Source organism: Pterocles gutturalis, unplaced genomic scaffold, assembly GCF_000699245.1.
Source record: "Pterocles gutturalis isolate BGI_N339 unplaced genomic scaffold, ASM69924v1 scaffold28106, whole genome shotgun sequence".
Lineage (NCBI taxonomy): Eukaryota > Metazoa > Chordata > Aves > Pterocliformes > Pteroclidae > Pterocles > Pterocles gutturalis.
This window is the reverse complement of record NW_010101273.1, coordinates 2,048-15,912: the sequence shown is the minus strand read 5'-3', so window position 1 is coordinate 15,912 and position 13,865 is coordinate 2,048. Positions and strand designations below refer to the sequence as shown.

At 50.5% G+C, this 13,865-nt stretch overlaps 1 protein-coding gene across 1 annotated transcript; it reads right to left on the bottom strand.

Annotated features, from left to right (window-relative positions):
• Positions 1-4,321: 4,321 nt before the first annotated feature.
• LOC104460180 (formin-like protein 2) lies at positions 4,322-13,651 on the bottom strand. Its single transcript, XM_010082860.1, has 11 exons — positions 13,526-13,651; positions 13,250-13,452; positions 12,353-12,587; positions 11,702-11,770; positions 11,476-11,556; positions 11,241-11,370; positions 10,725-10,888; positions 10,375-10,476; positions 9,806-9,904; positions 8,934-9,057; positions 4,322-4,431 (listed from the first exon to the last, which is right to left on the bottom strand). The coding sequence occupies exons 1-11, from the start codon at positions 13,610-13,612 to the stop codon at positions 4,322-4,324; spliced, it is 1,404 nt and encodes a 467-aa protein (XP_010081162.1). The 5' UTR covers positions 13,613-13,651.
• Positions 13,652-13,865: the final 214 nt, after the last annotated feature.

Here is a 13,865-nt window from a genome sequence, read left to right as displayed (position 1 = left end):
GTAGCAGCCGCGTAGCCGTGTCCAGACCATCAGTGTTCACTAAACCTGTAACACCAAGGAAGCAGCTTCAGCCTCGTCTCCTCTTCGCTCGCCTCGGGCCAGTTGAGGAAGGTTTTGCCAGCCCCATGCGGTGCCAAGCAGTGGCTGCTGTGGTACGTTCAGAAACCTCCCTGATGGGAATATTTTTATACTTTTTTATCAATTGTTAAACCTTGTCTTCTAGCGCGTACGAGTATTTATTTCTAGTTTTAGATACTCTGTACAGCTCTGATAAATTATTACTATCTTCTGATTGTTGGATTAAAGCAACATATGCTCTCAGAAAAAAATATTTTAAGACTATTTCAAGTTCAGCTTCCTTTTCAGTGCTTTTTTTTCTAATACCTGACAGCTGTTGCTAGTGAGTAAGTCCCCAAAAGGTGCAATTCCTGCAGCATATTTTCTTGCTAGGGTGGTTACATGATTCAGGCTTATTCTTAAGAATACTACCTGAGATTGAAGTTAGTAATTTGAAATATGAACTGCTGATCAGCTGTGCTCGGCAGGAACTGCTGCCCTTTTTTCTTGCGATGATGTGGTACTTACAGGAAATATTGGTGTTCTCCAGCAGAGTGAGGAGTCGCTCATCGCCCCCTCATTGCCCATCACTTGGGGAAAAAATACCCGAGTTTGGTCAAACAGGACTTATGGTAATTCTTATATCTGATGGCATGTTTTGTGTCAGAATCTGGGAAGTGGCCGAAGCGTCGGCAGCAGCTTTGTCCCAGGTTTCTCCCCCGCAGCAAGGTGGAAGGATGGGCAGGAGCTGGTGCTCTCAGGACTATTTGCAATCGGCCGAGACTTTAAATCTGGATTTTGCTGACCTTGTACATTCGCTCTCCTGGACTTACATTTGAAAATGGAAATGTGTAGATAGCGTTAGCAATGCCCAAGTGGGAAATGGACCCCCAGAGGGTCTGGAGAACACAAGGGTAATGGTTAATCACGTCTTGCGTGGGTTTTCTGTTGCTGTAGGGCTGGTGGTGGGAAGGCAGAGCGGCCGGAACTAATGTTAGGATTTGAGAAGTCATAATGGTTTGCAAACGCATTAGGAGTTATGTACCATATTCTGTTACTGCCTTGCATTTGCATAACTTGCATAAAGAAAAAAGTGTTTCTAAGTAAATATTGCTTTTAAAAGGTTTGCCTTTATTTTTCCATTAAAAATAAATAAAACTGTAAATGTCAACTAATGGCTTTTTTTTTAATGTCTTAATTAGATCGTACAAAAGAAATGCATCTTAAAACGAGACTTACAAAAGGGTCCTGAACAATCCTGGCAAGGCCTAATTCAGTTTTTAAGGGAGATGACTCCAGGTTTTTTTGCAGGTGGTGTTTTTTAGGTTTTTTTTCCTTCCTCTTTCCTGTTTTGCAGCCTCATCTTTTTAGAGTGGCCAGTGGCTGATATGGTAGAACCACGTTGCCCTTGTAGCCTCACAGCAATCCCGGCTCCTACCTGGCCACATGCTGCACCTCTGGGCTCAAACTCTATTTCTGTCTTGAACTTGAAGGTTTTTTTTAGCAAGATCAGTTATTTTAAAATGTGAATGTGACTGTATTCGATTTGCTCTGTTTTGCCCAGTGCTCGCTGTCCCACCCGCAGGTCCCGGGCGTGGGGGTGTCCCCAACCGCTCTCACCCTGTGCTCCTTGCATCCATTTTGTTAAACCTTCTAGAAACTAAATCTGAATTGTGGCTAAAGCACACAGTTGTGCTCTTTAAGTTCAGGACTTAATGTTGGGTTTTTGGGACCCCTGGGCTGGGTATTTCACAGCAGGTGCCCCCCCACAGGAAAAGCCACCCAGAATTTGTCCCCTTGGCTTCTTGCGAGCCTGGCTATGCTGTAGGTAAGAGTAAAGTGATGTTGCAGATTACCTGGAGAATTATTTCTGTGTTGCTGTGCGTTAATCGTGGGGAGCAGAGGGCAGGCAGCGACCAGCAGTATGTGCTGCACAGGCATCCTCAGCCCAGGGTGTGATGACTGTGGGGTGGGAAAGGGCCTCAGAAGGTCCTGTCTCTCCCTTCCCCTACTCTGACAGCCCCAAAGAAAAGAGATAAACAGAAAAAAAGAAGGGAAAAAAAAGAAAAAGGAGAAAAAGGAATAAGGGGGAAAAGGAGAAAAAGGAAAAAGGAGAAAAAAAAAAATAGTACCAGGTTCATTTGCACATCACTGAGTGACCAGAGGTAGAGAAGCAAACAGCGAGTGGTTTAAAAAGAACAAAAAAAACCAAACCAACCCCAACCCCAAGTCAGCACGCAGGCTTTCTATGTGCTGCTGCTGAGAGCTCCATGTGTTCACCTGTCAAAACTTGTGGGAAAAAACAGAAAAGTGACAAAAAAAACCAAACCTGTGGCTGACTGTGTAGTAGTGTAAATAGTTTATTTCATCTTATGCCAGGAACAGACCAGGAAAGTAACATGAACTGCTTTTATAAAACACTTCTAATATTGCTAAGAAGCAGGTCTAGTACTAGAAAAATAGTAAAGAGAACATGCCAGTGTGCTATTCTGGTCGTAAGATAATTTTTGTCTTCAATTAAAAAAATACCTTTGAGCTTAAGAACGTGAGAGCTAGTGCTTATAACCATTTGCCTAACGATTTATTAAATTAATTGTCGAATTTCCTTACGCAGCTTAAACTACTCTTCTGTCACTGCCCGCGAAGAGAGAGGCGCTTTGGCATGTTCTCTTTAGCATGTCGAGGACACGGTGCTGGAAATGCAAGAAGGTGGCAGTTTTTAAAGGAAACTTCCTGCAAATAAGTAAGCAGAGGTCAATGTGGTAACTTTGAGCCCCAAACTGTCCATTTAGTTAAATATAAAAACAAAAACTATAAGTTAAAATAACATTCAGATTGTATAGCACAGGCTGATGCATTTATTTTTTTTTTTAAACAATATTTACAATATTACCCAGAGGCTAAAGTGGGAATAAAAGAGAAGTGTAAAAACCATAAAAAACTGCACCAATTTTGTAGCAAAATATCTGTACATTTAAAAACAGATTATCATATACCTACACATTATCCAAGGGGAAAAAAAAAAGGGACCTTCACCAGTGGTTCACATAAGCACAACATAAAAGAAAAAGAAGTTCAGTGGTTAAATACTATACAAGAAATTTTACAATTAACATAGTGATGCGACGAGCCCAGGAAAGGTAAGCTGTAAGCAAAAATGCATCTTGGAAAGTACAAATTTCTCTTCGGTCCAGTTCTTCGCGTTGGAGAGGATCGCGTACCCTGCCGGCACCAATCCGGCTCCGTCCTGCTGCTCTGGGATACTGGGGCAAGCTGGGGTGGGGGCACTGTTGCTAAGGTAAGTCTCCTCTCCCTTTTTAAGGTTTAAAAATGCAAAGTAGAACCTACAACCTGTTGGGATTTTTAGGCTGGGCTTCCCTTCGCCGACCAAATGATCCTTAGCGGGGAATTTGGAGGGGATCGCCCGAGGAACCTGGAACTGGATCCTCCGGCGCAGGGCACGGGATGATGCTCCACGTGAGGAACAGAACCGCAACGGTCCTCAGGAGCCTAATACTGATTATTGAGCTGTTAATACCTTAGTGCTAATTAATAAATACACTGTTGTTATTCCAAAGCTGCCTCCAGCTGAACACAGCACCTGCCTCAGCCCCCTGGCTCACTTTGTGCCTTTGGAAACGGCACACCCTCGGGGTGACCACTCGGGTTTTTGGCAAAAACATCTGGGGATCGCTGACGTGCAGGTACCAGGTCCCGGCTGTGGCGGTGCGGGGGGAGACGGGACGGGGCTCTTCTGGGAATTATTTCCAGCTTACATAGAGAAAGCCCTTAAATGCCTTCCTTTTAAACAACAACAACAAAAAAACAACCAACAAACCAAAAGCCAAGAAATGCAGCTGGAGCCAAGGTCAGCCCCCGGGCAGCCTTTATGCGTTTCAAAGCCCAGTACATCCCAGTATTCCCTGTTTGCAACTGGCCGTGGGAGACCAGTCGCTCAACTTTTATAGAACCGAACTAAACCACCCCAAACCAAGACGTATTTTACATTTTGGTTAAGAATACTGAATAACGTATTGGTGTACAAAGATACCCCATCAAATCGAGTCCTATTGCTTCCGTTAATTTGAGCAGGTACTTCCAGTTAGGCACTTGTTAGCTACAGCGGAGTGGAGAGCCCATCGCGGACGTTCCTATGCGTTTGAGGTCTCTGAGCCCTTTGGAAGGTGAATTTTATGTTCCCAAGCTGTCAATGGGGTTGGCACGGCCCCAAACACCCCTTTTTTCCCCCTCGCCAGGCTCCCGCTCACATGGATATTTCCGCTCCATTGGCAGAGCGCAAGTTCTGATCGTCGAAGCGCCGCCGGACGCTTCTCCTCACCGCGTCGGCCCGTCGGTAGGGCTGGTTTCTAAGATCTGCGGGAGAGGAAAGCGGGTTGGTCAGCGCGCCCAGCTCGTCCCAGGAGGGGGGGACACACACACGAAGGCACACGCAGCCCAGACACGGCAAAGTCCTGCTGGAAGCCAATCAAAGCAGCTTGTGGAGCAACGGGAGAAGGGAAACTTTAACCCAACGAGAGCAGAAGGGAGCGAACACGGACCCTTTGACTACGCACCCAAGCAGCGGGTAATACTGGTGAAAGGCGCCGAGATGCTGGTGGAACTAAATGGAGTTACGCCGTCAGGTTGGTGTGGACGTCCCCCCCGCCCCGGGCTGCTGGGGGAATGGAAGGGAGGCAGCGGAGACTGCAATCAGTCTGCTCCACGGATGCCTCGGTCCTTCACGCAGCCTTGCAAACGCTGCCGTGAGCTGGAGGAGATGGTTTCTAAGGTGGGATGAAGCTCACGGGGGATGCGAGACCCAATGGGGGGAGTGTGCTTGTAGCCATTTATTTAAAAGAGGGGGGGCTGAGAAAAAGCATCTGGAATGCCGCAACCGGCTTGCAAAGCTCCAGTTGCCACCGTCCCACCCAGCTGCAGAGATGCTTCATCAGCCCAAGGCAGCGGAGTGGCCAACCCCTTCCCTCCTCCTCCTCGCCGGCATCAGCCGCACCACTGCTGCTGGAGAGGGGAGAGCTTGGGGGGATAAGGGGGGAATTCTGAGCATACAATGGGTGGAAGGGTGGAGAAAGATGGAGATGGACATGGTGATGAACAGCTGTTACATGGATAGCTACGACAGGAGGAGCACACTTGGTACCCCTGAATTTAATTCAAGTTCAAATACTTCTCTCTTGGAAAACAAATTGGCATTGGAGGGGGGGAAACCCTCCCTCAAATTTCCTGGCTGACTTAGGTCTCAGTTTAAATACAACTCTCTAATTTCTGGACTCTGGCGTGCCCCAGCAGAAGGTGCCTGGGTGTGAGGGTCCCTCTCCCCCCGCCCTGGGAGCTGCTGGTGCCCATCTCCTGCCCCGCTCAACGGCTGAAGTCAGGGGCTGGAGAATATCCAGGGAACTACGGGGCTGGGATTGCCTTCCTCGGGCTAAACTTGGGAGAAAAAGGGCCAAAAAGGGAAGAGAGTGAAGATGGTCACCAGCCCATGGCCCGTGGATCCCCCCACCACCGAGGGTGGGCACAAAGGGTCTCGGTCTCCACTGGCCTCTGGGCTCTCACCAGTATTACGCTTAGCCACGTCTACCAAGAGGCTGCCTGGCATACAGAGAAAGGAGGGAAGCTAAGTAAAAAGTGATGCTTGCCAGCTCTGTGTATCCTCCACCACCGGTGTGCTAGAAGAAATCCTTACCCTCGAGTGAACATTGGGAAATTTAGTGATATTATTCTTCTTTAGGGCTAAATGGAAAATAAAAACAAAAAAAAACAAAAAACACAAAATGATGGTTAAGTTAAAAAAAAAAAAATGAGATGGAAAATGAAGAGCAAGTCAACTCAGCATTCAAAACTCCCAGGCACGTTAGCCAACAGCGCAGGAGGGGCACGGCCGAGGCTGCGGGAGGAGGTTAGACCCGAGGGGAAAGGACAGGAGGGACCCCTCGCCTCCCGCGAACCCGATTCCAAGCTGCTTTGAAGATTGGCTCCAGGAAGATAACAACAGCAATTAACTCGAAAGAGCAAATAACCGTTGAGCTGAGGGTAGTTTGCCATTTTATTAGAAGCATTCATAAAAATACAGATCACACAGGGGAAACACTGTTGTCTTCTTAAGCGAGTCCTTAATCCAAGACAGCAGTGTCGCCAGACATGCGGGTTAATCGCGCCCTTCGGACGCTTCACACCACGGAGTCGCTCAGTTCCATGTCAAGCTTTTCATTGGCACAATTTTGGTGGTTCTGTCCCTTCCCTCTCCCCTTGGTTCACACCCTGACCTCCCTGCTCCCAATGCCAGCGTCCAAGGGAACTGGAACCAGTTAGCGCCCAGGCAACATTTCCGATTATATTTACATCAAGTTGGCATGGAACTGAAAAAATGTTAAAGACAGATGTGCCCGAATGAGAAGAGATTCGATGCTGCTCGGTGTATCCCGGATCTCACATGCAAGCATGCAAGTGCTGGTTAAAGAGTCTAAAACCAAGCACTCCTCGCAGAGGATGGACGTTATCCCAGCCCACCCTTCCCAGCCAGAACGTGAGCCCCGGGAAAGTCCCGCTTAGTGCATGCAGAGCCGAGCTGGGCTTTGGCGTACGGCTGATGGAGTCCATGCATGGGCACAGAGAAGGAGCCGTGCCCAGGAGCGATGCCATAGAAAAGCCAAGTGACCGTCACTTTGGGCTGCGTTGGATCTCCTGGGTCTTGGGGACGGCAGGAAACACATCTGCCGTGATGGCCACCGCTCGCTGTTCTATGGCATGGGTCAGGAGGGCAAGAGATGCCTTTGGAAGGCAAGGCTGGCCAAAAGCATCCCTCACCAAGTCAACGGCATGGAGTAAACAGTTATGGGAAGACAAGGACATGCGGTGGAGGTGACACAGGCACAACTGCAGGCGGACGCTGGACGTTACTAAACACTCAACATTCACATGGTCCTGGCTGAGATCCGTACAAATGGAGAAGTGTCAAAAAAAAAATAATCTACAGCAACCTTTCTTTTTTCTAAGAGCATCAGATGTGAAAGAGGAATAGTTTAGTAATGGAATTCCTCAGTGAGAACAGGTTCGCAGAAAAACCGAGAGCCCCGCTTGGCGGTTCGAGCGGTAAAGGGCACGGTCTTCAGCACTGCATGGGAATAACAGCCAAACAGACAAACAGCCGTGAGAAGCGGATCTGGCGCGTTAGTACAGTGTTAGTGCTGGGCTACGGCCACCCGGGACGCCCTGACACCTTCCAACCACGCCTGCGGGCTTCCGCAACGCCGCCCTTCTGAGTCTTTACATAAGTATTTCTCGTATTCTATCATTTTCCATGGGTGTGAGAGACTGCTCCTAAACGTGCTCCAGCAAAGGGGGTGTCGTTAGGACCGGCAGAGCTTTCCCGTACATCTGACAATGCCCCATCCAATTTAAAACTCCACTTTTGCTCATTTCCATACCCCTGACAGAGATCTCAGGGGCTGTATCCAAGTGACCTCGGTCCTCACTGACTTTCGGTGCCTCACCTTTATCATTACATGGCTTGAAGCCCCCAGGGGCACCCCCAGAATGGGAAGTATTAGGCACAAGACCATGGGAAATGTTTAATTTGAGTCTGGTGCCCCCTCCACTGGGCTGCCTTTTGCCCGTGGATGCTCTCTGCCACCCCATCTGTTTTCCCACAGGGCAGGAGAGCTGCTTTACCAATTCCCCTCCTTCCAGGAGCCTGAAGGAGCTGCAGAAGCAGTAACAGATTAGATATTATAGCGACTCTGCCCTTTAAATAAAGAATATTATCTCAGGAAGCTATTAGTCAAGGTTAAACAGAGTTGTGAAAGCTTCAAGCATTTCAGCCCTCTCATCTAGTTGGGCAAAATAAAATTCCCTGGCTTTCCTTACTGAGGGGTAAACCAGCTCTCCTCCCCTCCCGCAGAAAAAACTCATGGGAAAAACATTTGGGAGCAGTAGCCAAGGAAACCCTGCCCAAAGACCTTTTTTTGAGCTTCTGTGCAATAGGAAAAAAAAAAATGATTGTCAAGCTACCAAAGTGTTAAAATCATGTTCCTTCACCCCCCGGGTGAAGAACGTGCAGCACAATCAAAGTACTGCCAGCAGAGCAGCTGCAGAGATGAAAAATGATTTGACTCCTGAGCAAAACGCAGTTCAGAAAGCGGCAATTTTTATCAGCAAATATTTGCACCACAGTCCTGGCTGCGCCTGGCTCCAACAGCCTGGGATCAGTGCAGGCTTTGCCCATCAAACTGCGAAGCAGCGAAACCAGGAGCAGCTTAGGGTCAGAAACCATCCCAGTTCCATGCACTGATCAGCTGGAACTGTGCAACAACGCGCTGCCATTCCTGTTAGTACGTTTTATCGAGAAGGTAGGCTCTTAATAATGTTAACCATCCATCGTTCATTCTGTTGATGGGGGAAAAAAAAAAAAAAGGTTTCTGGGAAGGTCTGCACGACATGCACATCCCCAGCGGAGCATCGGCCGAGCTCGGGCACTGCGCCGGCTGCTCCGGGGATCAGAGAGCGAGCACGGACCCCGTGCTGGGGGAACAGCGCCGGACCCGCGCGCGGCCCCGAGGGCTGCACACGCACAGGTTCCTGGGGTCGGGTTGTTAGAGACCATTAGGAAAAGTTTCTATAATTGTTCCACATCATCTAAGCAATGCCCTAGGCTATGCTCAAGTCACATTTTTTTTTAAGTACACGAGGCACTGACTATAGCCACTAGGCACCGTTATCCTTTGCGCAAGGGCCTCGCAGGGGCCGGAACAAAAGGCGCGCACATTTTTTTTTAAGTACAGGAGGCACTGACTATAGCCACTAGGCACCGTTATCCTTTGCGCAAGGGCCTCGCAGGGGCCGGAACAAAAGGCGCGTACCTGTGATGATATCTTCGATAGCGCCGTCCTTCCCCTCGTACACGTGCCTGTTATCCTTCACCTGCCGCCGCCGGAGCTCCGCAATCAGCTCCTGCTGCTGCCGCTTGGTTTTGTGGGAAGGAGACTGCAAAAGCAAGGCGAGAGGGTTTGTAGGGCCCGACCTCCGGCCCCCCAGGGACGCAGCAGGTGATCCCGCTCGCAGCAAGCAGCAAACACCGCTGCCAGGGCTCTGCCCCACGCTGCAAGAGCTGGAAAACCCCAGGTGTGGGTATGCTGGCGTCTGTCCGCTCCTTCCGAGCCTTCTCATCGCCTGGACCTGCAGCTCCAAGCTCTCACCTCTGAAAAGCTTGAGGGGAAGAAGGAGAAGGGCTTTCCTTCCGAGGGAAAAAGCTGGGCTGGGATTAAAGATCCCAGGGAGAGCTGCGGGAAGCAGCAGCTGCTGGCAAAGCGGCTGGTTTAGAGCCGTGGGAAAAATCTAAAGTGTCACCCCAGGAAAAAAAATACAAAAGGAAAATAAAACAGTAACGCAGGGCTTGGTCCTGGTGCCACGGCCGGGCAGGGAAGGAGCCGGGGAGGATCGGTCCTTGTCCTGGGAAGCGATGGGAAGCTCTGCACACTGACCATCAGCAGGGTTTGAACGAGGGAGTTTAGCAAACAGCAGTGTGGATGAGATGGCTTTCTGTCCATTCAGTTATTAATTTTGCAGACTGCAAAAGCAGCGGAACCACGTGCCGCTCCTTCAGCTTGCTGCAGTTCTCTCCACGGAAGGAGGAAACTCTATTTCTAGGCAACCGTAAGTTCTTACCCAGAGCTGAGGCTTCAGAACTATCTGGAAAAGCCCAGGAACACCGTGGCTCCTGCCTGGGTCATACCTTTTGGTCCTGTTGCTCCATCAATGCTTCCTGCTCCATCAGTTTTTCCATCAAGGCTTGTTCCTGCTTTTTTCTCAACTCATTCTCTTCTTCTGCTTGCTATTTATCATAAAAAAAAAAAACAAACCAAACCACAGGTTATAGCTTCCCGTTGCTATAGGGAACCCAAATATTACAAATGCCTGACGCCATCACCAGCTACCGTGGGGCTTTCCGGGGAAGCAGGACGAGGTGCAGCTGTAGCTGCCCCTGAACACAGGCTGAAAAAGCTGGGCTGGGAGAGCCCTTCCTGGGAGGCACAGACCCCCTCTCCAGCCCCCCCAGACAGCTATTCAGGGTTAGAGGCACACGCTGCAGCCGCCCCCATGTCCCATTTCTGGGGATCCCTCCAGCATCCCAGACAGCCTCGTTCCAGCCCTGAAAATAACCCCAGAGCATCTCTTTGTGCCGCCGAGGATGCTCAGGTCAGAGTCAGAAGGAGCCACGGGCTGGTCTGCTGGGAGCCCTGAGCCACGCAGGTACCAACTCGGGTTCAGGAGGACGGGAAAGAGGAGGATGCTCCTGTTTACCTTGTATGCCTTCACAAAGCGGACAAACACTGGGAAAAAGACCGAGGGGGGTGTCGTCTTGGGATTCTCCCCAAAGTACTTCACAGCGTCGTCAAAGGCATCCTGCAAAAAGCCCAGATTTACTGCGTGATCCGTCCAGATAAACTCACCATCCGTTACTGCAACACTCAGCATAAAGGGCCTCGATTCCCTCTGGGTGTGAAACCCTCGGCTCAGATCTAGCGCCTGAACTGGGGAACAAACCCACAACGTTCCCGCGCCTTCTCCCTGCTGCGCAGACAAAAGCGCGTCCTGTGCCGTGATGTGTCACCAGCACCCCCCCTCGCCAGACCCCGAGAATAAAGACATACCTGGGCTATTTTGGCGTCATCCTGCAGCTTCTTTAGCTTCCCTTCGTTGTTCTGAATGAACTCCTTCAGCATGGTGTTGTGGTCGTGCATGGTGTACTCGCGCTTCGTCAGATCCAGCCCCCTCTGCAGCTCCTTCACGTCCAAGAGGACGTTTTCAAGAGACACTAGGAAATAAAACAAAAATCCTAGAATCATGGAATCATGGGATGGTTTGGGTTGGAAGGGACCTTAAGGATCACTGAAACGTGAGGTATGTCTGATTGCCTCCCCCTGCAATGGGCAGGGACACCTCCCACCAGCCCAGGTTGCCCAAAGCCTCATCCAGCCTGGCCTGGAACCCCCCCAGGGATGGGGCATCCACAGCTTCTCTGCATCCCTCCCACTGTGCCAGCGCCTGAACCCACGGCTTGAACAATTCCCCCAGAAAAGTCCCCGCAGCCCACGCGAGGTGTGCTGAGACGTCCCCCGTGCAGCACCCGTGCCACCGCCGCCGGCCAGGACAGAGGGTGAGGGCACCTGCAGCCGCCTTCTCCACGTAGTGAAGCTCGTTGTAGAAGAGGGACACATGCTGGTACTTCTCCTTGACCACGTTTGAGATGTAGTGCAGCAGGGTCTGCTTGCGGTCCGTCGACTTTGTCTCCAGGAGCTGGGGAGAGAAGGCAGCGAGGTGGCTGGGTGGAGGCGCAGCAGGCCCCCCAGCCGCTGGCATTAATTCCCTCCTGGTCCCACAGGGCACCTCTGGTTCACCTACCAGGTCTAAACTCTGCAGCTTAAATCCGTACACAGCTCCCCGTTTACTGCTGTTCATGTAGTTGCCAAGAGCCAGGATTATCTGCCAGGGTGAACAGAGCACAGCGTGAGTTTTCAGGATGCTTTAGAAACCTCTGGAAGGGGAATCGGTGCATCAGCACCCAGGTGTGGTTTCCGTATACGTAAGGGGATGCACCGGGGAGCGATGGATCTAAAATCAGACCTACCTCCAGTATTTTCTTCAGCTTTTGGGATGATTTTATGGAGACTGACGCAGCTATTATCGCATGAAGTTGCTGCAGGGAAACACAGGCAGAGCTTTGGTTAGTGCACGTCCAACCCAAGAGTAAAATGAAAATCTAAGCACTCTGAACAAAACCTCTTGTTCTTCATCCGTTCCAGGGCACTAGCATGACTGCTATCCTGCCCGGACACGCCAGGATTCCAGATAACTCACTCCACCGCAGCTTCACCCCCTCAGATGTGGCTGGCTGAAGGTGTGTTTACATCGCAATCCTTACGGCCGCGGAAGATGCATCAGGCGGAGCGGGACACGCTTCACAGAGCCCACAGCCCAGCGCCGACAACAACTGTCCCTGATGATACCAACAACTAGATCTGCATCTAAACCCCTTTTAAACTCCCAGCACCTGGGATGCTGGAGCCACTGATATATGAAATTACGGCTACAAAACCACTTTTGCATTTGTGTGTTTCTCCTTCTGTCCCTGTGAAACTCACAATCGCCCCACGACGTTTTTTTTCTTTCTTAGAAAACTTAAGATCTCTACAACCTTCCGGCGCCAGCACGGAGCTCTTGGGTGGAGGCTGAACCCCCAAGCCCCCATCCCCACACAGGTCCCCAAGGACTCACTCACCGGGGTCAGCATCTGGATGCTTTCTGCGAAGTTGCCGATAAAGGCCATGATGGTCATCTTCTGCATCAGCCTCTCGATCTTGCTGAACTGCATCATGAAGCGGTCCTCGTCGGAGAGGTTCTCGATGGGTTTCCGCTCGCGCTCGTAGAGCCGCAGCACCTTCACCTCGTTCTCGGTGGGCAGGAACCGCATGAGGCACTCCACAAAATCCACCGGCAACGTCTTCAGGTCAAAGCTGCGTGATGACACAGACCAAGGGGTGTTAGGACCAGCCCATGGAGGAGGAACAGAAGGGAGCAAGGCGCCCAAGGCGTGAGCTCCGCTGCCCACGCTGCTCAGAGTCAGTAACGCCATGAGAAACTCCGAAGATGCTCTGAGGTTACTCCTGCTCCTGTTGCGCTGGCTGGGGTTGGGGGCACACAGCCCTGCATCACACCGAGGTCTGGCACCGCCTGGGGCCATGACATAAACCTCAATCTATGCAAAATCCTGCCAGCGCGCTCAGACTAACTGGTGGTTTATGGAGCACACTCAGATGGTTTCCTCCTCCCGAGGCTCTGCCGCTGGAGGGCTCGTTGTAACTGAAAGCCCTGTGCAAGCAGAGGGAGACGCAGTGTGCAATGGCATACTGGGGATACACACCAATTAGCTTCTTTAATAAAAGAAGTGTTAATTTGTTAAGCCTAAATAGCAACCCAGCAACAGGAAACTGCAAGTGTTTTATTTTAGTTCATGGGAATCTGATTTCTGGGAATTCAGAATGGTTCCATCCTCACTCCTGGATTTTTTCCAGATGCAAAAACATTTCCATGAGCTGCCAATTCGAAACCATTCCACTCACCAAAAATCACAGTCAATTTTAAACACCATTTCCTTGCTGACAAGCGTTTTACTTACACGTGAATAGCTTTGCAGATTTCATCCGCCGTCTTTCCAGCTTTTCTCAAAGTAATGGCCAGGTTTTTGGCCCTGTTGGCATCCAGCAACGTGACTTTGTTTGACCCTTTCTGAGGGATCTTTTGCTTGCTTGACGTAAGATCGATGGCAGGACCTTGGGCTTTCGTTTTGAATATTTCTTCAAATTCATCCACGTTTAAATCCTAAGAAGGAAGGACAACGCCTGAGCTACAGCCCGCGCTGCCCAACGCAGAAGGCAGCGGGCAGCGCTCGTACCTCCAGAATCCTTTCGTCGTCTATTTCGTTGAAGACCGTCCCGTTGATCTGGTTGGGTTTGAGGGCGACCCAGTTGAACACGGGCATGCGGAACTTGGTCTTGATGGGCTTCTTGATTTTCACAGCTAAAGACAGCAGAGGAGAGGAAATGACAAATTTTCCCAATGGCTGAAAAACACCCCGCGTGCCCAGACCGCAGCTTTCGAGCTGGCGTTTCAGCACTGGAGGAGGAACTGGCCAGAGCTAAGCTATCCCACTGCAAAGCCTGGAAAGACCTCACTGCCTCGACCGGCAACCAGCGCCAGGAGCTTTCATCCAGCCCCTGCAGAACCCAACCGAA